At 33.2% G+C, this 25,515-nt stretch overlaps 1 protein-coding gene across 3 annotated transcripts in view; it reads right to left on the bottom strand.

Moving 5' to 3' along the window:
* The window catches only part of RAP1GDS1 (Rap1 GTPase-GDP dissociation stimulator 1), a 158,622-nt gene that overhangs the window by 64,161 nt on the left and 68,946 nt on the right, over positions 1 to 25,515 (bottom strand). For all 3 annotated transcript variants that reach the window (XM_032400873.1, XM_032400874.1, XM_032400875.1), the window contains exon 4: positions 21,051 to 21,176. In XM_032400873.1, coding sequence (XP_032256764.1) covers positions 21,051 to 21,176 — 126 coding nt within the window. The remainder of the gene's footprint in view (positions 1 to 21,050; positions 21,177 to 25,515) is intronic.

Here is a 25,515-nt window from a genome sequence, read left to right as displayed (position 1 = left end):
GGTTACTGAGAGTGGGAATCTGAATTTCTTTGTTACCTAAAATTTGAAATGTTAACTTAAGAATTTCAAAAAGGTAAGGTATAAGTTGTTAATATTAGAAAAACTATAATATCACTGAAGAAATGACTTATAAAGTAACTATAATAAGTTTCCAGGTTGTAAGTTTTGTTAAGTTTGACCATAAGAAAGCCTCTTAATCTCTGAGCTTTTTTTTTTTTTTTCTTTAGCTCTGATACTCTCTTACTCATTTCTATTTCAACTTCTATTTCTACTCTGTGTTGTATACACAGGAAGTACTAGTGTATGCTGTGTTTGGTTTTGTTTTCCAATGTATTAAAAAAAACAAAACCTCAAATCTTGCTACTTTAACTTTCCAATCATTAATCATTATAATTCAGGCACTTATTTTTATTTTCCCCAAGTAACTATTACTAGAAACTATAAAGACTTATGGTAAATAAATCAAACATTCTTTTTACAAGCTAAGCTGGAAAGCTGAGACCTGGCTTTTTTCCTGCTGAGTTCTGAAAAATTATACTATTTAGAAATAATAATTTTTAAAGTGCTCTTTCTTAGTAAACACAAAGGTGATTCAGAATAGATGCTTAAAGTCAAAACAATTATAACTTAAGTCCTTACTAGTATTAGTTTGCAAAAAGCAATAGCATTACAAAGGTGCCACGATAAAATTTATTTTAATGAAGTTCCGCATTGCTTTTCTTCAGAATCCACTGCTATGCTACTTTTTAAATTCTAAGAACAAATTATCTTATTATGATAGAATCTGAACACATGTAAATATATTCTGAACAAGGATTTCAAAACAAAAGGCAACATAAATTGGACTCTTACATGTAGGGATGCAAATACTACTCTGAGTCTTTTTAGTCAATACCAAACTATAACTAGAGACTAGATTTTAAACTTCAAAGAGACCATTAGTTCTCAGTGAATGCCAGCCACATGTGTTATGTAATTCAGATGTCTTAGAAAGCTAAATGAACAATTACTGAAAATCCCCAAACTATCCCATTACTGAGCTAAGGAAATGACTGAATTGCCTAATTTTACTAGAACTCTATGTAAACAATGCTCCAAATAAGCAGCAAATGGGACAGTTTATAAATATTTTCATTAATTTTAAAAGTTAGTTGCTTTTTTTTTCAAATTTACCTAAATTGAAAAGGAATCAAATATCAAAATTCTTCCTAGAAAGTTAAAATAAATTCATGACACAAAGATTTATTCATAAGTGTATTCTTAGCTTGCCTTTCAAATTCAGTAGTTTAATATCTTTACCTGTTTGAGACAATGTTACTGATTTGGAGTATGCTTTTGAGATACAGACATTATTCCTGCTTATTATGGGTTAAGTTGTGTTCCTCGAAAATATAAGCAAGTCCTAACCCCCAGGACCTCAGAATGTGACCTTATTTGGAAACAGGGTCACTGCAGATGCGAACAGACAAGATGAGGTCATGCTAGAGTAGGGTGGGTCCTTAATGCAATATGGCTAGTATCCTTTTAAGAGCAGAGAGATACAGAGAGGAGAATGCCATGGGAAAATATAAAAACACAAAGGGAGAAGACAGCATGTAAAGACAGAAGAAGAGAATGGAGTTTACTGCCATAAGCCAAGGAACTCCTGAGGACACCAGAAGCTAGGAAAGCAAAAAAAAAAAAAAAAAAAAAAAAAAAAAAAAAAAAAAAGCCTCTCTGCATACAGATTTCAGAGGGAGCACAGCCTTGCTGACACCCTGATTTTGGACCTCTAGCCTCTACAACTACAATACAATAAATTTCTGTTGCTTTAAGCCATCCAGTTTGTGGTTTTTTATTATAGCATTCCTAGGAAACTAATACACTTCTCCACATAAACAATGTGGAATATTCAAGCTTCATACCAAAAAAAAAAAGTATTTGAAATTTAAGTAAGCCTTTACTATATATTCAGATTTTTTAAATTTTTTTTTAAAGATTTTTTAAAATTTTTATTTATTTGACAGAGAGAGAGACAGCTAGAGAGGGAACACAAGCAGGCGGAGTGGGAGAGGGAGAAGCAGGCTCCTGGCCGACCAGGGAGCCCGATGCGGGGCTCGATCCCAGGACCCTGGGATCATGACCTGAGCCGAAGGCAGATGCTTAATGACTGAGCCACCCAGGTGCCCCTATATATTCAGATTTTATACATCTCACAGAAATTATGGTTTTCAGATCACTACCAATAATATATCTCACATATAATTAATATAGGATTTTAATTAATTAATAGTCAGTATACATGTGCAAACTGTGATACGGGCACAACCAAAGGAAAATTAGTTATTTCCTCATTACTTAATCTACTGTCTGAATTTCTTTTCCACTCAGCATCAAAATGTTTAGAAAAGGGATTTTACTCTATGCACTAATAGTAATAGTGATGGAGGCTCTGCATGGTGCTTGTGACCCACAGTCTACTGTTGGAAGAGGAATAGGAATATGGAGGGAATCCCTCTGTGGCACGTGCATACCATGTATGGTATATGCATACCACCTTTAGGCATGCACAGATGGCTAAAGGCTAAAGAGAAAGCAAGAACACTAAGCACTGCTACTCTAAGCACAAGGTAAGAGAAGTCCATTACTAAGAGAGCTTGAAGACTACTGCACTGAAACAAAGTTAGCAACAGCAAAGTATGAACCCAGCTCAACTTCTGACTAGACTGGCTGGACCTCCATCCTATACTAACTGCCTGAAATAAAAGGAAGTGTGCTTATTCCCAGGGATTAAATACTGTTAATTTCAATCTCTACTGTTTTTCTATACACAATGTCCAGCACTCAATAAAAAATTAACAGATATATTAAAAAAGAGAGGAAAAAATAACCCACTATCAAAAGATAAACCAATCAGCAGAATGAGACTCATAGGTGATCTACGTGTTAGAAATATCAGACAGGACTTTAAAAATAACTATGATTAATATATTAAAGGATCTAATGGAAAAGGTAAATAGTATTTATGAACAGATTTGGAATTTTGCTGAGAAATGGAAACTTTAGAGTTAAATGGAGATGCTACAAATGAAAAATACAATATTAAAGGTGAAGAATTATTTCAAGAGGCTGAACAGCAGATGCAATAAAACCAAAGAAAGACTCAGTAACTGCAGATCAAGAGAAATTATAAAAACTAAAACACAAGGAGACAAAACGAGTGAGGGGAAAACCCAGAGCACCTAAGAACTGAAAGAAAATAGCAAGCAATCTAATGTAAGTGTAATTGGAATCCCAGAAGAGATAGAGAACAGGGTAGGAGAAATATTTAAAGAGTTAATGGCTAAGAATTTTCTAAAAATAATGAAAGACATCCTGCCACAAATCTATGAGGCTTACGGAAACCCCAAACAAAGCAAACAATAAAAATACACACCAAGCAGCCAAGTTGCTGAAAAATCAAAGAAAAAGAGAATCTCTTGAAGGCAGCTGGGGGGGGGGGGGATTATTTTTTTGAAAGAGCAAAAATAAGAAAAACAGTAGACATCTCATCTAAACTATTCAAACTAAGAGACAATGGAAAGATATCTATAAAATACTGATACAGTGCTTTAAATTTTTTTTTTTTTTTTAAACCATCAACCCAGAATTTTTTATCCAGTGAAAATATCTTTCAATAGTTAGGGTGAAGTAAAGAATTTTTCAAACAAATAAAAGCTGAGAGAATTCATTGACAGCAAATCTGTTACGCAAAAAAAATGTTCACAACAGTTTTTCAGGCAAAAGGTGTACAATACTAAATAAAATTTGTATCTACCCAAAAATGAACACTGAAAATGACAAAAATGACAGTAAATATTAAAAAGTTTTCCTCCTATATTTAAAGATAATTAACTGTCTAAAGTAAAAAGAACAATATATTGTGGGGTTTCTAACCTATGTAAAAATAAAATGTATGACAATAATAGCACAAGGTATGAGAAGAATTAGAAGTATACAGTTGTAAGGTTATTAAACTATATGTGATGTGACATAATATTTGAAGGTAAACTGTGATAAGATAAGATGTATACTACAAACCACAGGCCAACCACTAAAAAAATTAAAAAGAGGTACAGCTAATAAGCCAATAATGGGAATACATGGGAAAAATAAAGATTACCCAATTTTTCCAAAACAAATCAGAAAAAGATGGAAGAAGGAATAAAGAGTTCAAAAAAATCAGAAGACAACTAACAAGATTTCAAGCCAAGCCAAACTCACAAAAGTCACTTTAAATACATATGGTCTAAATCTCCCACTTAAAAGGTATAGATAGTCACAGGTTGGATAAAAAAGCAAGACCCGACTATGCTATCTACAAATAACCCACCTTGAATGTAAGTGTATTCAGATTAAAAATGAAAGAATGGTAAAAGATATATTATGCAAACACTAATCAAAGGAAATTTGTGTCTATATGGTCAGACATAGTAGACACAAAACAAGCAGTATTACCAGGGATAAAGTAGGACATTATACAATGTTAAGAAGACGTAACAATCCTAAATAGACCTTCAATATTTACAAAATAAAAACTGATACAGCTAGAAAGATTAGCACATTCAATTATAGATTAGGTGCTTATTTAATGTTAACTTAGCCTTTGTGTCAAGGAACAGTGGATATAAACAGAGATTTAAGAAGGCCTTCCTTTCATTGAGTTTCTATTTCCATGAGGAAGAGTAGTAAACAGAATAAAAGCTTCAATACAATCTTTACAGGGTTCTATGAAAGCACAGAGAAGATATATGTCTTCTGGAGGAAGAGATGAAGGAAAAAGGAGAAAGGTGGTTTACATAAAACTTCACAGATTTAAACATTCATGTCCATGATAAACATAAGTATAGTCACCTATAAATTATGAATACATAATGAGATTTATACAGTAAAATTAAAGTGCTTTCTCTAGCTCACCTGTAATCTAAGCTAACTCTTATTTAATAGAGTAACAATTCTTAAAATACTGACTAATCACATATATTACATAATCATTTTGAGGTATCTCAAAACCTGTGACCAAATTAGCATTAATTCTCCTGTCTTTTATCAAACTTTTTGGGGGTTACCTATGATTCTTCATAAACTTGAGCTAGGTTTTGGGAATACAAAAATAACCGATTCATTGTCATGGAGAAAAAAGTATGAAGGAAAATATTTAAGCAGTAAACACAATTATGTTTTTAGAATATAATGGAAGCACTAATAAAGAAATTAATTTTACATGAAAGGGTTAGAAAAAGGTTCATGGTCATGTTTTCCAGAATGTCTTTCAAGACATCTATTATGTGTGTAAAAAGAAAAAAAAAGTGTACTCTTGTGTTTAGATCCTGATTCCCTTCCTTATTAACTCTACTGAGGAAAATTTATGTAAAATAAACTACATAGATTTAAAATGTATAACTGATGAGTTTTGACAGTTCTGTATATCCTAGAAACCACCAATACAATCAGTATATCAAATATTTCATCACAATCAAAAGATTCTGCAAATCTCTTTGCAAGCCATTTCTCCCTCCACCTCTGGCCCCAGACAACCAATGTTTTCTGTCACTATAGATTATTTTGCACTGTGTGTGTATATATATATATACACATAATAGATATAAATACATATATTATATATATATAGATTAATGCAGTATGTATTCTTTCAGGTCTAACACTCTTAGCTCAGCTTAAGGATTTGGAGATTCACCCATAGTATCAGGTATGTAAGTGATTTACTCTTTACTGCTAAAGAGTATTCCACTGTATGGATAGATCACTATTTTTTTTTAAAGATTTTATTCTATATCACTATTTTTTTACTACATTTACCTATATGATAGGCATTTGGGTTGTTTCTAGTTTGCGACTACTGTGAATATAGCGGCACTGAATGATGCAATGAATGCTGAGTTGGGTAAATACCCAGGAATGGAACAGCTGAATCATATGGTAGGTATTGGTTTATGAGTTTATCACTACTGAACACTATTATTTAAAAGAAGAATGTGATGTGCCACTGAAAAGTTTTATTTAAGAAATTTTCAAATACTGTAAAAACTGAAAATCTTAAAAGACAATTAAGTATTCGTGAGCATATAAGAGGCACTTTAAGTGCTCATCAAACTGAAGTGAAACTTTAGCTGCTTCATAACTAGTTAAGCATAGGGCTTCTTCTCCAAAATCAATTTGGCCACTACAGAGAAGCATCAGTGCCATTCTACAAAACTGCTTTTAATGTATAACTTTTCTAACTAATTTTAGAATAAATAAACATCCAAATCACAAAATGAGAAATCAGGGTTAAAAGAAATAAGGTTGATAAGAAAAAACTCTAGAAATGATAGAAATGTCATAACAATTCAGAAATCTGAAGAAGAAAAATACAATCAGATCTTCATGCAAGAATGATAGCATTGCTCCCGCTCTCAAAAATCATTAAATATTTTTACCTGGAGGCTTGGTTGTCAGTCAATCAATTTTAACATCAAATTACTTTTTAAAAAATGGCCTATGATTTTCATTCAGTTATGGCTTCCTGCAATATATACCGATCTGGAAAAAAATGACTTGGCATATCTCCATTTCTTTCTTTTCTTTATTATAAAGCTATATAATACTGACATGATCTAATAAAGGTTAGGTGATACAAATGACATATATTATATACTTACTAACTGACCTATACTATATTATGTGGAATAAAGAGGAAAAACACAACCATCACCTGGTAGTCACTCAAATGACAAGCTGTCCAACTGAAAGAACCCGTTTCTGTTCTTTCATCTTCTTATCACTGCTTATTTTAAGGTTTTTCAGGTCACTAAGGAACTTTTTTTGCTGCTTATTTGACATATTAACAAGGTTTTGCTGCTTATAACCTCAATTTATTTCATTTAAAGCACAGTATCAGAAAAAATTTTATGCTAGTGAGCTACTAAATGGAAAAGATCACTTTACAATGTCAATAAATCAAATTTAAAAGGGTGTATCAATCAGTAAAAGTTGGACAAAACTGAATTTAAAATATTTGTTAAAAATATGTAAGATGTGTATAAATTCCTTTCTATCATTCTTTATCCCAGGAATGGAAGAATTTATTCAAGACATTAAAGGCAGTATAATTTTAATTTTTATCATCTATATACCTGTATACAAAAGAAATAGTACAAAGCAACAGATATTTATCTGAAAATTTGAAGGGTATACCTATGTTTGTCTAATTGGTTTATTGAGAATAAAACTCTCAGATTGTTATCTGGCTTTCCTTAGTTTTACTAAGAATCCTGATCAAATCACAATGTCTTTTATTTCCCAGTGAATAAACAGGGAAGTATTTCAGACTCCTCTACATTTATATAAAAGGACAAAAATAAAGGATCAAATATGATAATAAAGCATGTTTATGCACACATAATACTTTTTATATAATGTTTTCAAATTTGGAAAAACTAAAGAGCTTTTCCTTCATTATTTGGTTCTGCTCCATCTTCTTTCAATTAAGTAGTTTATTTTTGTGATTTATAAGAGATTAAACAAAATGTTGGTTTAGGATTAGCTTTTCACAAAATTCTCAGAACATATTCCTAAATCTGCAGTTCTAAGAGCTGAACCATTAATATTAAAGCATAAATGTATTTAATGAAGTATGTATTTATGAAAGTGATAACTTCCTCAAATACAGTACTTACATAATGAACCATAAACATGGATTTTAGTTCAGCATTATCCTGAAAAGTCACTTGAATTCTCAGGCCTCAGTTTCCTTATCTGTAAAATTTGGAAGGGGTGGATTAGAAGACTTAATTCTAAAAGTCTCCTCTATTTAAAAAATTATTATCTAAAAAATTATGAATTCTAGGTGTCTTTATTCCCTAAGCTTTCTAATTTCTCATGGTCCCTTGAATCTATACCACCTACTGAAGTATAATCTGAACATTTTGCTAAATGCAGGAAATCATTTAAACTTTTTAGGTGTTTATCCCCAAAATGTATACAAATATAAAGATCTAGAAATAGCCCACCTGTCATTTCCTCTTGCATATCTCTATTAAGAACTCAGACTTATTACTGCCCCCAGAAAAGCAAAACAGGCAGCAATAACAACAAAAGTCAGAAAAACAGAACAAAAAATCTCTGTTCTTTCCTGTATCAGTAAACTGCCCTAACCTCTGTCCAGCTACTCAAGCCCCAAATCTAGAAATTATTTTGATTTCTCTTACTCTCACTCCTGTAAATACTTCTCGAATTCTGCTGCCCTCCATCATCATCGCTACCATAACCCTAATCCAAGTCACTATTATCTCTTGCCTGGACTACTACAAAAGTCTTATAATTGGTCTCCATGCTTCCATCTTAATTCCCAACTTCCATTCTTCTCAACCCACTTTCCATGCAGCTCCAAGAGTGATGTTTTAAAATCTGAATCAGATCCCCTTTCATAAATTCCTATTACCTTAGAATGACCCACAAGGTTCTCTATGATGTATGTCTTGCTTATTTCTTCGACGTTTTTGTAGAATACTCTTTCTGTACACAGCATCTCCTTTATCTTGATCTCTTTTCTATTCTTTAAACATACCAACTTCTTTCCTCACTCAGGGCTTTGCAATTGCTCTACTTCTAAAGGAATATTCTTCCGCTTCTCTTTATAGAGTTCATTCTCATTTTTCAGACCTCAGCTCAAATAACATCCTCAGAGACAACTTTCTTCACCTTCTGATACTCTCTATTAAATCATCTTTATTCCCTTGATATCAATGACCACAATCTGTAAATATCTTCTTTTTGTAGTATTTATTATTTATTTCCTTCTGTGCAAGCCCCACAAGGATAGGGACTTCTTGCTCTTATTTTCTCCTATAATCCCCATCACTGGCACAGTGTCCTGAATTCAGTGGGCTCAATCAATATTTGTTGATTAAAGTACCTGGTGCATTTACATACATGAAAAAATACAAAGACACAGAGAATTTCCAGAGATTTACTCATCATCACTACTGGAATAAAAACACTCAAATCATATGACCCATGGTGTAGGTACTGAGACTTTGTACAGGAAGGAACATAAATACATATCTTCAATGACATAAAGGCATATTTCTAATTCTAATATTGCTTAGTAGAAATAAATTTTTTGCTATGTCATATAGAAGGCTGATTAAAAGAATGGTTCTACAGGTTAAATCTTTGTTAGTTTATTCAAATATGTTTTAAACAAACATTCAAATGAAAAATGTGAACCCATCAGTATCTTTTCTTAAATTTAAAAAGCAACTTATAAATGAACCAGGTGCAGGTAAAATGCATGGAAGATTACATATAAAAGTAAAAGCTATAAATATTACATCAGTGAAATTACAAAAATGAGTCATGAAGAAAAAACCACCATGATTGTTAAATACTCATACATCAAAAAAGAAGCATAAAGCTTGCAATTTTGTGGCATAGTATTATATTCAAGGTTTAAAAATTTTGTCTTTATGCAGGAAAATTTCAAATATATTTATATATTTACATGTATAATGCAGGATCAGGAAGAAAGCACTAGTTCCACAGATGCAGTTTAAAATTAGGTCACAACATGGCATTTGATGGACACAGCTTCGATGTGCCTGATGATACTTGTATTAATTTCTACAGCTCAACAGACTTCTCACATTAGTCAAAACTGCTTGATAATTCTCTTTTTTTCAAAAGGTCTTTATATAATAGAGCATCCATAAATCACCATACATTTGTTCAAGAAATTGCTGAAATTACTCCCTTTATTTTTATATTTCTATATTATCATTTTACTAGTGAAAGGCTGAGTATCTGTAGATTATAAGCAAATTATAAAATAATTTATCAATAACATGTCCCATGGCTCCGATTCTGAACTCAATTACTTCCATAATATGACTTCTGAACAGCCTTCAAGTTATAATGTAAATAATTTATTGTTCCACTTTATAAGTCCAAACTGCTCAAGATCAAAATTAAATTTTATTCCAATTATTTTACATATAAAAGAGGCTTTTGTATCAAACTATCTCATACTTAAAAGTAATTATCCTAGATTATGGAAATGTATGTGTATATGTGCACATGTGTATTTACAGTTATGATTTAAAATTTAACTTGAACTGATAACAGCATAATTTCTCAAAAGGTAAAAACACGTATTCCACCCAGCAAGAAGAATGTGAATTATTCACCTTCAAATAGTATTTATCTTTTATATTCTCTCACAGCCAAAGGAAATATCCACAACATGTAGCAGGAACAACTGATTAAAAACGGAAAGTTCTCAGTACTTCAGCTCAGTTACAAAGAACAAAAATAGAAAAATCAGACCACAATTAAGAAGAGCAGAGGATAATATGCGTTAACAGGGTTTCTATAAGCTGACTGAAAATTTTATGTTTAATGTAGCTAAACTTCAATTTCATCTTTAACAGGTGAAATTAAGGTAGTAAAGGTTAAGGGGGGAAAAGATTTAAGCAAAAACAAACAAGAATCTTATTTTTGAAGAACGTTATAAATTAGACTTTCCCCACCCTATCTAAGGCTTGTTATTCAGGAAAGGAAAATTCCAAAGGCCATTCAGGCTTTGATTCAGAGACTAGGAGGAAACCTGGTATCCAAGGGACAAAAAAATTAATTTGGCAACCATAGGACTTCTTATTGAACTCAAGAAAAATCATGTAATATTTTTGCCATGTGCATACTTCCTCACATGCTGTCTCCACCTTCATATCTATAAAACTGGTAACTACTTGAAAACAATTATCCCATCTTTTTTTTTTTTTTTTTTTAAGATTTTATTTATTCATTTGAGACACAGAGATAGAGAGAGAGAGAGAGCATGAGCAGGGAGAGAGGCAGAAGGAGAGGGAGAAGCAGGCTCCCCGCTGAGCCAGGAGCCCAATGTGGGGCTCGATCCCAGGACCCTGGGATCATGACCTGAGCCGAAGGCAGATGCTTAACCATCTGAGCCACCCAGGCGCCCCTATTCCATCTCTTTTTAACAAGCCAGTCGCATTTTTATAACATAGTAGTTGGAAACTAATGAAGTACTGGAAAAAAAAGCAGCTATGTACTGTGTTCTTTGCCCTACAATTTTTATTAAGGTAAAAATTTATAGCATCTTAGATTTTTAAATACCATTTTAATAAACAAGAGGGATTTGAATGTGACAATCAAGTATAAAAATGGAAAGATCGTAATTCCTCAAAGTGTGAACTATCTGAAGGGTTACTTAAGTAACCATTTCTTAAACCTAGTGCACTACTTTGCAAGAACCAAACAAACTGATAATAAGCAATCTAATCTTACTTCGTATTTGAATTTCGTTCTCTCTGCTCCAGTCAGTATTTACTACATCCCACCTGGCCTACTATAATGGCTTCCTCTTCTCTGCCTCACTTCTCTTCCCACTCTGATACAAAATACATGCTTCTATGAAGCTGGAATACCAATTTCAAGTTTTTTCCATGTTTCCTTCCTGTCCACACACCAAAATACAAAATAACTTCTTAGCCTACATACATTTTAAGTGCACAACACAAATTAACAAACAGACGCAGAAATCAAGATCTCTAACCACAGTAAACCTCCACTTATCCTCTGGTTATTTAAACAATTCGATCTTCATGACTATTGATAACATGCCCCATAGCCCCAATTCTGAACTTTCCCCCCACACCACAAGTTTCCTACTATTACCTTGCTGCTGACTTTTATTAACAGATGGGTTTGACTTCCACTTTATTGAGAAGACTAGAAAACACTTTATTGAGAATGCTAGAAAACACTCTTCTGATTGTCCTCTTTACTATCTTAACTTTTTTTTATACCTTCACCTATCTTCTGACAGTTTAAGGCAGAAATGTCCTTCTCTGTTCTAATACCAACCCTGTTTACTTGCTTTCACGACTTCATTCCTTTTTTCATCTATGATCTTTCTCTATCAATTCTTCCCTCGAAGAAATTTACCCTGTGCTTGTCCACAGGGTCCTGGCCTAACGAATATGTTCCTGTCTCCACTACTCTACATCACTCTCACAGTACTGCCCTCCCCTCAAACTACTCATCTCTTCTCTTCTCATTAAACTTCTAGAAAGTTAATACTCTCCCTTCATTTCCTCATTCCTTACCAGAGCCCTTGCAATTTGACTTCTCTCTCCACAAAACTCAACTTAAAGATGTTTTTTAAAACATGAATGTCTCTTTATCCAATCATCAAAATTCAGTATTTTTTTTCTTGGCAGTACTTGACAGTGTTTACCACCCAACTCTTTGGAATCCATGACAATAAACGTACTTCCCTCGAATCTTTCAGTACTTCTTCAAAAGCTCCTTCATTTCGTCTACACCCTAAATGTGTCTGTTTTCCTTTTAAACGTTTCTTCTATTCTCATGAGTCAACGATCACTCGTAAGTGCATGAATCCTAAAGCTCTGTCACCTGAATGTGACAAGAGCACTTCAAGTTCAACACACCTCCAAACACATTTCTGTGGTTAGTGTTAATCCTGATTCAAATTCTGGACTCATAGACTCCTTCTTTCTTCTTATCTGATATCTTCTTGGGTTCCATACACACCCTCTTCCTTCCTGTTCTATCATTTGTTCCTCAAGCTTAAAAAGAAAAACTGCCTTCTTACTGGTTATTCTTCATCTAGTCCACTGCCCAATGTTTTTTAAGCAGGAATGTGCATCAGAATAATTTAGGGAGCTTTTTCAAAATATACATATGATACATTGGATTCTAGCCTTGGATAATGATTTACTGGTTCTAGCATATGGCTAAGAAAATGTATTTTGAAAAGGGTCCCTAAGTGTTTCAGATGCACACTTCTTGTTAAGAATGACTGCCTATCTTATAATGTACACCTCTTTCAAATTAACTTCGTCTATGGTATCAATTTGAGCATTTCATTCTTTTGCTGAAATACCTTCAATGGCTCCCCGTTATATAAGCCCTTCCCCAATCTGGGCTCCAGACACATCTCTCCATTATGTTATCTACCTTTTAAAATGCTTTTCTGCGCTCCTGAAAAACCTTTTCCGTCTCTCCACAGGTCCAAATCCTATACAGATTAAATGCTTTCTTCTTCATGGATACAACTGGAAGAGCTCAAACACACGTGAGCTCCCTCCTAGACCTATATTATATAACCTTTTACAGCATTTGTTAAATAGTGCCTTGTTTTTTTAACATTGACATACACGCTTCATTGCCTTCATACACTACAACCTCTTTAAATATCAGAGACACACTTGAACAATTAAACAGAAGTGATTATCAGCAAAAGCATTTTCCCCCTCACATCATTTGCATTAGTTTTCTAGAACAAGGGTAAATTATAAACTACTTAAAGGCTGATACTGACTTACCAGAAATCTCACCTGAAGTAGAGGCCTGTGGACCAACAGAGAAATTCTCATGAGACTAACCTATCACTATAAGTTGCATAGAAGGCGGAAGCTAGTAAAGTTATTACTTGTTCATTACCTGTTCTGATCAAAGTCCTGAGAGTATAAATTCCCTCTCCCTAAATCTTATTTTGGGACTGTCAATTTTTTGTTGATTTTTTTTCCCTGAAAGTCAAATTGGAAGGGAGAAAAAATATTAGAGGCAATTGTATCTTCCATTTTAATTGTACAAACCCAGTTAAAAAAATTATTGTTGTAGGTCATACTTTAAAATTTTGTATGTGTGTGTTCATGTATATAAGTGTGTATTTATATATATGTGATATATATATATTTCCCCCACCCCAGAAGTGGGGATGAAAGAAGCAAGGTCATTTCCCATAAAAGAGAGAGCATGTATGCCTCCTGGATAAGTGGAGTTTTCTAAACTTTTAATTTTGAAATAGAGACTCAAGGAAATTGCAAAAAGCAGTACATAAAGGTCCCATGTACCCTACAACCAGCTCACTCTAATGGTCACATTTACACAACTCTAATACAATATCCTAACCAGGAAACTGACACTGATACAACCTACAGCTCTTGTTCAGATTTCATCAGTTTTCATCTGCACTTGTGTATGTGTATGGGAATCCAAGCAATTTTATCACATGTATAGATTCATGTAACCACTATCAACATGTGGTATTTTAAAATATTTGCTTTCATGCAAATCAGATTTTTATCAAATTGATAACAGGATTAGAAATAAAAGACAGCATACTTTTTTATCTCAGAAAATAGAACTTGGATATATTATTATACACAACACAGAAATGAATACAAAGTAGAACTGCATTTTGGTTTAAAATAAATTAGAAAATCGGGGTGCCTGGGTGGCTTAGTCGTTAAGTGTCTGCCTTCGGCTCAGGTCATGATCCCAGGGTCCTGGGATCCAGCCCCGCGTCGGGCTCCCTGCTCAGCGGGAAGCCTGCTTCTCCCTCTCCCACTCCCCCCTGCTTGTGTTCCTGCTCTCGCTATCTCTCTAATAAATAAATAAATCTTTTAAAAAAATTAAAAAATAAAATAAATTAGAAAATATATTCAAGTCAAAACTTCTTCAGATTTTTAAGTTGTATGCTTGAAGTTTACTAAAAAACAACACATTTGGGCTATATTGCCCAATTAAAACAAAGTTACTCAGTATTACTTCTTGGATGCTGTTGAAGATTTGGTACAAGAAACAATCATATGGAGAATATTGGGGCAATTTTTTTACAGCCATTATTGAAGATGCTGCCTCTAATGCCAGCCAATATCCTTTGCATATTTTAAGAGGGATGTGTACACAATCATCTAGGGAACTAATGATATACTGATGATAAATCTCTTTTAGTATTTATCTCAACAGTTTTTGTTTGATTGAAGAACTAGACTATTTCTCCTTAGCATAAAATAAAAATCACTTAGCATAACAAGTTTGTTTTTTTTTCCATCCTGGCTGCCAAGAAGTTCAAATTGAATTAGTGCTCAATATAGTAAATATATTATCCTTGATTCTTAGATTTATCTTTGCCCGTCTTTATAAGGCTTCTGGCCTTTATACCTTTATTTTAAATATCTTGTGTACATTAGTGTATATATTACACTATGTCACAGCACACTTTTAGAAACAATAATGTATGGACTGAATGTGACCCTCCAAAATTCATGTTAATACCCTAACCCCTGATGTGAAGGTAGTAGGAAGTAATTAGGTCATAGAGGTAGAAGTGTCATAATGGGATCTATGCCTTTATAAGAGACAGGAGAGCTTGCTTCCTCTCTTTCTTTTCTTCTCTCTCTGTCAGGTGAGGATACAATGAGAATGAAGCTATGAGCAAAGCAGGAAGAATGTCCTCACCAGATATTCAATCTACTGGCACCTTGATCTTGGCTGGATTTCTCAGCTTCCAGAACTATGAGAAACAAATGTTGGTTGTTTAAGCCACCCAGTGTATGATATTTTGTTATAGCAGCCCAAGCGAAAACAATCTCATATAAATGCTAGATATTTTCTTTGTATACTAGTTCATAATTTATATTATACATCTACAAATATACCTGATTTAATCCACACAAGTCACTTTACCAATGAGGAAACTGAAATTCAGAAAGATTAAATGACAACTTAGTGAATGGTAGAACTGGAAATCTCATCATTCTGCAATATTTGCCTTCCGGGGGGGGCATAGTAAAATCTCATTTATTTATAATTACATTAATTTTAAAGTACACTATATTTCTTTTATAAGCAATGCACTATTTGCTTAATTTCTAAAAATGGCCCCAATTACTACTCCTATCATTTTTTTTATTCTGACCAAAAACCACATACTTACTGTGTACTTAGTCAACAAGTTGTGTTCCTTTGTGTGTATTAGATAGAGGTGTCTTTAATGGCATGCGATTTTTTTTTAGAGCTTATAACAGTGTTACAAAACATCTATTTCTAACTATATATTCTGGATATCTTTTTTTTTAAGATTTATTTGTCAGAGAGAGAGAGAGCGTGCACACGCACATGCATTCACAAGCGGGGGGGCAGCAGGTAGAGGAAGAAGCTGGCTCCCCACTTGGCAAGGAGCCTGATGTGGGGCTCGATCCCAGGACCCTGGGATCATGACCTGAGCCGAAGGCAGACGCTTAACCGACTGAGCCAGGTACCTAGGCGTCCCTAAGATATCTTTGTAACATTTTCATGTGATAATAGCTGTAATTACTGTCTCTAAAAACAGCTGTTGCATATAGTTTTTTATTCTTATATACATGATATACTTTGATAATACACCCATTCATAAAGAACAGATTAACTGTTAAAAGTTGAAGAATCTGGGGCGCCTGCGTGGCTCAGTTGGTTAAGCGACTGCCTTAGGCTCAGGTCATGATCCTGGAGTCCCGGGATCGAGTCCCGCATCGGGCTCCCTGTTCAGCAGGGAGTCTGCTTCTCCCTCTGACCCTCCTCCCTCTCATGCTCTGTCTCTCATTCTCTCTCTCGCAAATAAATAAAATCTTAAAAAAAATAAATAAAAATAAAAATAAAAAAAGTTGAAGAATCTGATTTTTATATTTACTGGCTGATAATTCTATTTTACTCTAAAACTGAATACTGTAGAGGTGCCTGGGTGGCTAGGTCAGTTAAGCATCTGCCTTCGGCTCAGGTCATTATCTCAGGGTCCTGGGATCGAGCCCCACATCAGGCTCCCTGCTCAGCAGAGCCTGCTTCTCCCTCTCCCTCTGCTGTTCCCCCTGCTTGTGCTCTCTCTGTCAAATAAATAAATAAAATCTTAAAAAAAAAAAAAAACAAACTGAATACTGTAAAAGGAGTGGGGTAAATATATGAACCTGCAAAACCCTTTAATAACATAATTAAATACTTAACCTAATTTATACCATTGAAATAAACATGTATTTTAAATGCCAGGCATAAATAGTTCCCTGTTAAATATAACTGCTGCAAATACACATTGCTTACTTAGGCAATTTCAAAGCATGTCTGTATTATATTAATACACACTTATCTAACCAACTTATATTACAAAATATTATAGAATTATTGCTAAGTATATTTTAGTATTTGCAACCAGAACAATGAATTCTTTATTTTTTACATAAAAATAGTGTAGCATAGTTATAATCACTAATATATATACATAGATCCATGCATATATTTGGTATCCTTTCCAATTACACTTGAAGTCAATGAAATAAATAATATTTATTTCACTTCATAAATACCGGCTTTGGCAAGCCCGATTATCACCTCATTTTGGAATATTTGTTTATTCATCAGTGAGCACGAATCCAATTTTCTTTATATCATGTAAGATGGCATATTATATAAGCTCCCTAAGTGTGTATCTTTCCAATAACAGTACTAATTACATAATAAGCATTAATTTTATTTTTTGTAAACAGGCATTATTTGCTTAATTTTAATATGTATTAATTTGAATTGTGTATTAATCTTTTTCTGGTATATAAAAAGGCACAAATATTTAATTTTGTCTAATCATTTTCTTCTAGGCCCTACTAAATAACTTTGAACAAGTATATCTAATATCAATTATTTCCTGACCTCAAGCAGTAACATCTGCAAACAGAGAAAACTCAGTCTCCAATCACCAATTTATCCTTACAAATTATAAATACAGCATGGGAATTTAACGTGAAGCTCTTTAGTACCATAAGACCATTTAACTACATCAGCAATTTAAAATATGCACAGCTATATAAACAAAACTAATCACTGAAAGAAGGGAATACTACAGAGATGGCCAAATAAGGAGGAAAAAAGAACTCTTTCTTTTTAATATCACCTCTGAGAGAAATGTATAATGAAACAGGCTGAAGGTATGCAATTCTGAAATTTAATAGTACTTTTCTTTATTTAAAATTATATTCCCCAAGGTATCCCCATCAAAGCTTTGCTGATTCCTTCTAAATTGAAATACAATTTTTCTCTGACCTTTGATTTAAAGGATGTCAAACTTCTTATAAAAAGAGTTACTTGGCAAAGTTCAAGGCAAAAGAGCTATTTTAAAATGTTGCTTATATCAGAAGTCTGTTTGGATACTTCGAAAGAGAAATCCATAAGTGAAGTACCTTTGCTGGCTCTTTGGAAGAACAGAAAAAAGACCAGACATTTTAAATGAAAAATGTTCTTACCCAGTGATTCTTTCATCTCTATATGCAAGAGAGAGACTGGGATTCAAACAGTTCATCAGCAACAAAGCCTCACTCCGACCCATTTAGCAGTTATATCAGCCTGCTACCTGATGTTATATAAGAGTTTCCTTCCATTCGGAAGAGTTCCTAAAATGGGTACTGTCAAAGCTGGTAAAACTGAAATCTGACCTACTTTTTTCAAAAGATTTCCATGGATTTTATGGCAAGTGTAATTCCTTTTACAATTGGAGCTCTCCTCCTTTCAAGTAAACTGTGTTAACTGAAATATGCTAGCAACTGCTTTACTTTTTAAGGGTTAAAATATAAATCCATAAAATACATATATATTACTCAAATTTCTATCTCTAATAGTGAATGCCTTCTGGTGCTTTTTGCCTACATTGGCTTTCGTATCTATTGTAAGCCCAGTATCATTCTGAATAAATCTACGTTAAAAAATTCTCCATTTGGAGTACATCATAAAATATAAGAAAACTAATTAGTCTGACAGGAAAGTTTGATAAAACACAAATGTGAATTTTAAAACATATGTTACTTATAAGAACATATGTATTGTATTTATAAAGGTGTCATGCGGAGTTTTCAATCTTCCTTTTAAGAACGAAGCATTACATTCTTGAGAGGGAATAAGGTTAATTAATTAAAATAGAAGCTATTAATACTTTTTAAAAAGAGAAATCTAATTTCTGGGTTCTTTCAAACTCCCAATTGTCACAAAATATAATGAGAAATGCATTTCAAGTAAATTCACAAATCAGCCACACAGCATTATCATTTACAGATATAAAATATCATTCTTATAATTCAAATAAAAGTGCTATACTTTCCCTACAATTATTCTGAAAAAATCACTGAGAAGTTCACAGAGATTTAATTTCAAATGAAAGGATAAGAAAGCATACAGGCTTATGGAAATTATATGCACAAGATAGCATGGCACAACGAACACATTTTTCACATGACTTACAATAATAAATCGTTCCTTCTTATTTATTCATTCTTAAGACTACTAACTTCATTTTCCTTAAACAAGGTTTACAAGTATAGAAAATGGCCTGTATTTGCTATGCTTAATTTTCTACTTAACTATAAATTACACTGAATTAAGTGAAAATGAAGTGGTTATAAATATTTATAAATAAATGAAACAAAAAAATTAACTTCATAGCCTAAAGCACATCCACAGACTTTATACTGTATACCTCATAAGAACAGAGCAAACAGATATGATAAACACTATAATAATGGACTTTAGTTTCATCAAAATGATAATCTTATTAACTACACATTTATTACCCTAACTTCAAGGCTCCTTAGAGTACACAGGAAATAAATTACTCTGTGCCCATAAAAATCACAGCAATATGAGACAAGAATCAGTATGAGTGTTTCTTGTACTGTGCCAAAACTAAGGGAAAGTCCAGGAAAAAAGTACTCAAAACAGTTATTTCCTATGGTTAAACAATGCATAATTTAAGAATAATTAAACAGAACAAGGATTAAAGAATACTTATGATAGACTTAAGCTCTAGTAATATACACAGAGGATAAGAATAAACATAGTAATAATCAATGCTCTCCAAATACATGCCATCAATCTTTGACTATAACTCTGTAGAGGCTTTTTTAGTATATATTGTTAAAATTAATCATATAAAATGTATCTTAAATGGTTCACTCTGGAAAGCTAATATTATAATAAGCCATGATGTTTAAAAAAATCCTATATAATAATGCAAAGTTATAAACATAAAGTACCAGAAGTTTATAAGTAAAGCTAATATCCTAGGATAAAAGGCACAGGAATGAAGGAACAGTAGATAAATTTATAACCAGTATTGGGGACTAGAAGCTATAAGCTAAAATTCATATTAAGACATCCACATCCTCAGATATAATATATAATGTTCCAGAAAAAGTAAGGAAAGAAGAATCAATGAGGCTGGCCTTACCATTAATGCTACAAATTATAACTGAAAAGTTGTAGTTTCAGTCTTTTTTCTACTTCTTTCTTTTACCATAAGTATGTTCATGACATTATTTTCTATCTGGCTTACATGCATAAATAACTTTTTGAAGCACTGCCTATTATAAAAGGGCTATGTCTTTTGTGCATGACATCAATGGGGAAAATAAACAGTAAGAGTTATCCTAGTTAAATAAATAGAACTAAATTCCTAGGAGATTTTAAAGGTAAATGTTAAAGTATGTGTTTTTGGCTCAGAAAATATAAGTCTAAGGAAAATCCAGGATAAGGCTAATTAAACTGAATATACTCAAGCTTTTTCTGTATTTTATTTATATAAACGTGGAGAGGAGAAGTAGAAAATTTTGTAATATACCCATACCCAAGTTCTTGCTTTCTCTCTATCTGGCAGAGCAGTGTATTATAGAAGGTCGTGAGGATGACAGTGTGACATTATGACAAATAGGAATGGAGTCAATGCAAATGCAGTGGGCCAATGTAGCTTTTGAGAAGATGACGGTTTTTATGAATGGATATACTGAATTGCAAGTAATTAAAAATTTATTTGGACAGGCTTAGATACTTTAAAAAACTGTGTTCATAAGCATTCTCATTCAGAGACAGAACTTCAATAAAATCTAACTGAAAAGATAACATGTATTTTTTCTAAAACTAAAAGCCCCAATTTCTTAGAAATTGACTTACTTTCCTCCAAAAGTATTATTTGTGATAGCAGAGGAAAAGAATTCATTTCCTTAACTTCCTAGTTAAGAATGCTATGACCCAAATTTCTACTGGTTCTGCTGAGTAAGCAGAACTAAGTCATATTGGCCCATGTTAGTGTCTTAGTCTAAAAAAGACAGTGCTAACAACTAAAAGTGAAATTGGTCTCAAAACCGTAATTCTTAAAAAAAAGTTTTTAAGTGTATCATTGATATTTCAACACTTACGGCTATCGTAACATATGTTTCCTAGAGCCCTGCCCGTTTGAAGTAGCACTTCCTGGTCTTTGCTAGTTAGCAGCTGCACCAGTGGTGAAATCAATCCAGCATCCACACACGGAATACGCATAAATTCTGAAAATAAGAGACATAGGTAATTAAAAATCTAAAAATTCACAATTTACATAATCATGTCCTTTAATAAAATACCTACCTACTATTAAAAGGTTTAACATGGCTTACCATTTGAAGAGTACATTCTGTTCAAAAGTACCATTATAACTCCACTAAATACTTAGTGAAATAAGTACACAAAATGAGTGGGGTCATATTTTTCTTTGTTGACAGTCTCTGTCATAAACCCAAAAGATTTTTAATTAACTTTCATTATACCTAATTGATCACTATCTTCTCATAGTAATGAATGTGCTTGGGAAGCAATATATGATGACGGAAACACTGGCAAAGTTCTTTCCATGAGCGTGATAATTAAAGTACTACAGTTATAAACTAAGCCATCAAATTGTGCAAATTTTCACATGTTCTCGCTCTCTTTTTTCACTATATGTTCTCTAAAAAGACGAAATATTTTTTAAAGGTTCAAGTGTATCATTACAAATAATAGGTCCTGGGGCGCCTGGGTGGCTCAGTTGTTAAGCGTCTGCCTTCGGCTCAGGTCATGATCCCAGGGTTCTGGGATCGAGCCCCGCATCGGGCTCCCAGCTCCATGGGAAGCCTGCTTCTCCTTCTCCCATTCAGAGTGATAGTCACAGTGTTCCCTCTCTCGCTGTGTCTCTCTCTGTCACATAAATAAATCAAAAAAATCTTTAAAAAAAACAAAAAACAAATAATAGGTCCTTTTCAGTGGCTAAGACCTAGTAAAATCATCTATTCCTTAATTCCTACTCTTTATTTTTATGGATCACTCACATCTGCTGTTATACCCACACATTCATAGGTCTCAAGTACCAAATGTTAAGTTTTCTTATATTTCCCACTCATTTTTCTTTAGTTCTATAGTAAACCTTTCTCAAATTTATTGTCCCCCAATGATATCATAGTCATGATGACTAGACATAAACTTTTTTACAGTGTCTCATGATGGACTACTACAAAATTAAAGGATAATAATGATACCCAATTAATGCAAGTTCTCCAAATAATATGAGAACTATCATTTTGGACATCATGACTTACTGTAGGATGTACTAGTCAAGCAACTTAGTCAACACAGACCTAATTCCTCAACCTATAACCCATCCTACTAAAAAAAAAATCATTGTCTATTCACTATTACTTTCAAGGCGGTCAACTCCTTAAGTTTGTTCCACAAGTACCATCCATCATAAGAAATCTTCCCTCTCTTTTTTTCTTCATTTTCAAATTCCTAGAGCACATCATATAGGGCTGTTATGTGAGCTGTTACCACTGAAACTACTTCTTTTCCCCATGACATAGCTATGAATCACAGAGGTATTCCTCTCTACTTAAACAAAGGATTGCATTCCTATTACATCTCTTACTTACTTACCATTGTATTATCGAAAACTCTCTGTAATTTAAACTTCCAAGATTTAAGAAATACTTCTTACTTCTAAAGTTAATCTTCAAGTCTACTGTTGATGTTTGTTTGTTTGTTTGTTTTAACTCCCTATTGGGAGTTTTCCCTATTGGGAAAACGATTTATGCTATATGTACTTTCAAGAATTCAATGACCATCTTCTATAGGGGATGACACATCAATCTATTTGTCTACCTCTTAAGTTAATGATCACTTTAGGATCTTTATATAGTTCAAATCTTAAAATAACATGTCACCAACTCAAATTAATCAATTTAAAGATAGATATTCATTATCTTTCCTACCTTTCCCTATGCCTAGTTTCCAACAGTGAAGTAACTACTAAAATAAGAAATTTAGGAATAGTCTGATTTGCACTCTTATTTCATAAATGGAACCTGTTGTTATATTTTATTGTTTTGCTTGTTTGGTTTGTTGTTGCTATTCTTCAGGCGATGGCAACACTGATGAGCTACTATTTTTCTTTGCTTTGATGCTCTAATGGTCTATATGATATCAACATATCTTTCAAAATTCTGATGGTACAATCAATAGCTCCAGTTATTCTTGAAATGATAGAGAATAAATAATTACAGAAAAATTGCAGAATCAAATAAAACTGTTCTGAACTGTTTTTTTTTATACAAAAGCATACAAACACCATATTTTAGGTCAATTGTGCCTCAATTTTTTTAAAAAAGCACATAAAAATAAAATAAAACTAATATATTCCTCAGCTTTCAATGTAAAGGCAATACTGCCAGTCCCTGGAAAAAGTAAACTCCCTTCTAAAACCTTCTGCTTTTCAGTCAGTTTGCTTTTTAACTGAGGAGTGCAGCCCTCTTTAGTTTTTCTTTTTTTTTTAAAGATTTTATTTATTTATTTGACAGAGAAAGACACAGCAAGAGAGGGAACACAAGCAGGGGGAGTGGGAGAGGGAGAAGCAGGCTTCCTGCCTGAGCACGGAGCCTGATGCGGGGCTCGATCCCAGGACCCCGGGATCATGACCTGAGCCGAAGGCAGACGCGCAACGACTGAGCCACCCAGGCGCCCTTTAGCTAGTTTTAAAGACATGAAGTTACCTACTTTACATGGATAGATATAAAAACATACCAGGAACTTATAAGGAATATGTTTAAAATATATTTCATTATATATTATTTATTTATATATATTATATATATAATATTATAGAGGCTACAGAATGAACGGCTGTGACAGTCATCCTTGTTCAAAGGGATTCCCACGACCCACATCCCTAGTTCATACTACATAAACCTGTTACCTGATCATAGCTGGTTAGACTCTGACTCGAGTCCAGACTATATACAGGGTGGCCAATAGCCTATCAGATGTTCTAGTTCAAAAAATCTGCTAAACAGGACAACAGCAATGAACTTAAAAAAAAAAAAAAAAAAAATCAGATCCTCTCTTGGTAATTTGAACTCTGGAGAACCGAAAAGTTCCTGGGGAATGAGGGAAGGACTGTCAGGCTAAGGCTCAAAGTAAGATACATAGAGAATGATAGTGAGTGAAGAAACCAGTCAGTGGAAGCCATTATGCAACAGAAGGCAGAAACCACTAAGTACTTGTATGCTTCTATGTGTGTCTATACAAGATAAAATTCATTTTGTTTTTTGCATAATGTGTGGACTTCAATATAGAAATTCAATATAGAGGTTCAAGGAATAGGCATTGCTCTATCTCAATATCAACCCAAATTCATTAACATAAAGTTGATTTCTACTGAAGAGTATTTTTTTTCCTTTGTAGTGAAACACTCAATAAATGCTTGATAGAATATTTCTATTTCTTTCTGAATCCAGTATTCCTTTCTTTTTTGCTTTTACTTTCCCAAACCTACTTGAATTATATACTCATTCAGCATCATCATGAAGTACAGCACTGTGATGAAAATCATAAAATAGTTTTCTTTTTATAAAATCTACTTTTTATAATCTGCTTATCAAATATTAAAAGCCTTACATATACATACTTTCCCCATTTTCAGCTGCCTGAAGGACCCAAATCTATTTTATTAAAACTTTTTTAACTCTATAAGCCAAATAAAAACATTGAGTGTTAGAGTCTACCTCAATGTTAGACTAAATAGTAATGTATATTCAGAATTTGAATTTTCTCTAATAAGCTTCCTATTATTATTAACTCTTAACTTTTTATGTTTTTCTTTAGAACAACAAGGACAACTATGAGGCATGAATACATAAGAACCAGTGACTTTTATACATAGGTTGCTGAATTGACATTTTTCATTTATACTGTATTGCCTTTTGTTAAAAAATAAAAGTTAATACTGGTAACTGTAACTAATTCTTACAAAATGACTGAGGTTAAGCTTCCAACACTGCAATATCAAGGTATACTTAAAGCTAGCTACGTGACAACCTGGTGAATTTCTCTGGTTGGGGGGGGTAGTATCAATTTTATTCAACAACTTTTCTAGAGCATACATATATTTAATACTAAAATCAACATATCCTTGTTATGGAGTAGAGGACAAAATTAAAGCAAATAAATTTACAAGACAAAGCAGGAGACTTCCCTGTTTCTAGTGGTGGCCTCTCTAGTTCATCCTGGGTGTACACTTAAACTCTTTTGTTCAGAGCATTCTAGGGGAAAAGTTTTATAAACACTTACAATCTGATAAAGCACAGATTGGGGGGAAAAGGCTTAATATTGATCCAAATTACTGATTCTGTATTACTTTAGACTGCGATTTGGTTCTCAAGCTTTATAGGCATGAGAATCACCTGGAAGACTTGTTAAAACAGACGGCAGGCAGGCCCCAGTCCTAGAGTTCCTGATTCAGTAGGTCTAAGTGGGAGGATCCAAGAATTTGTATCCTAATCAGTTCTTAGTGAATCTGATGCTGATGGTCCAAGGCAGGCAACT

This window comes from Phoca vitulina, unplaced genomic scaffold (genome assembly GCF_004348235.1).
Source record: "Phoca vitulina isolate PV1807 unplaced genomic scaffold, GSC_HSeal_1.0 scaffold3, whole genome shotgun sequence".
NCBI lineage: Eukaryota > Metazoa > Chordata > Mammalia > Carnivora > Phocidae > Phoca > Phoca vitulina.
The sequence above is the reverse complement of the archived record's forward strand: the minus strand, read 5'-3'. Positions and strand labels throughout refer to the sequence as shown.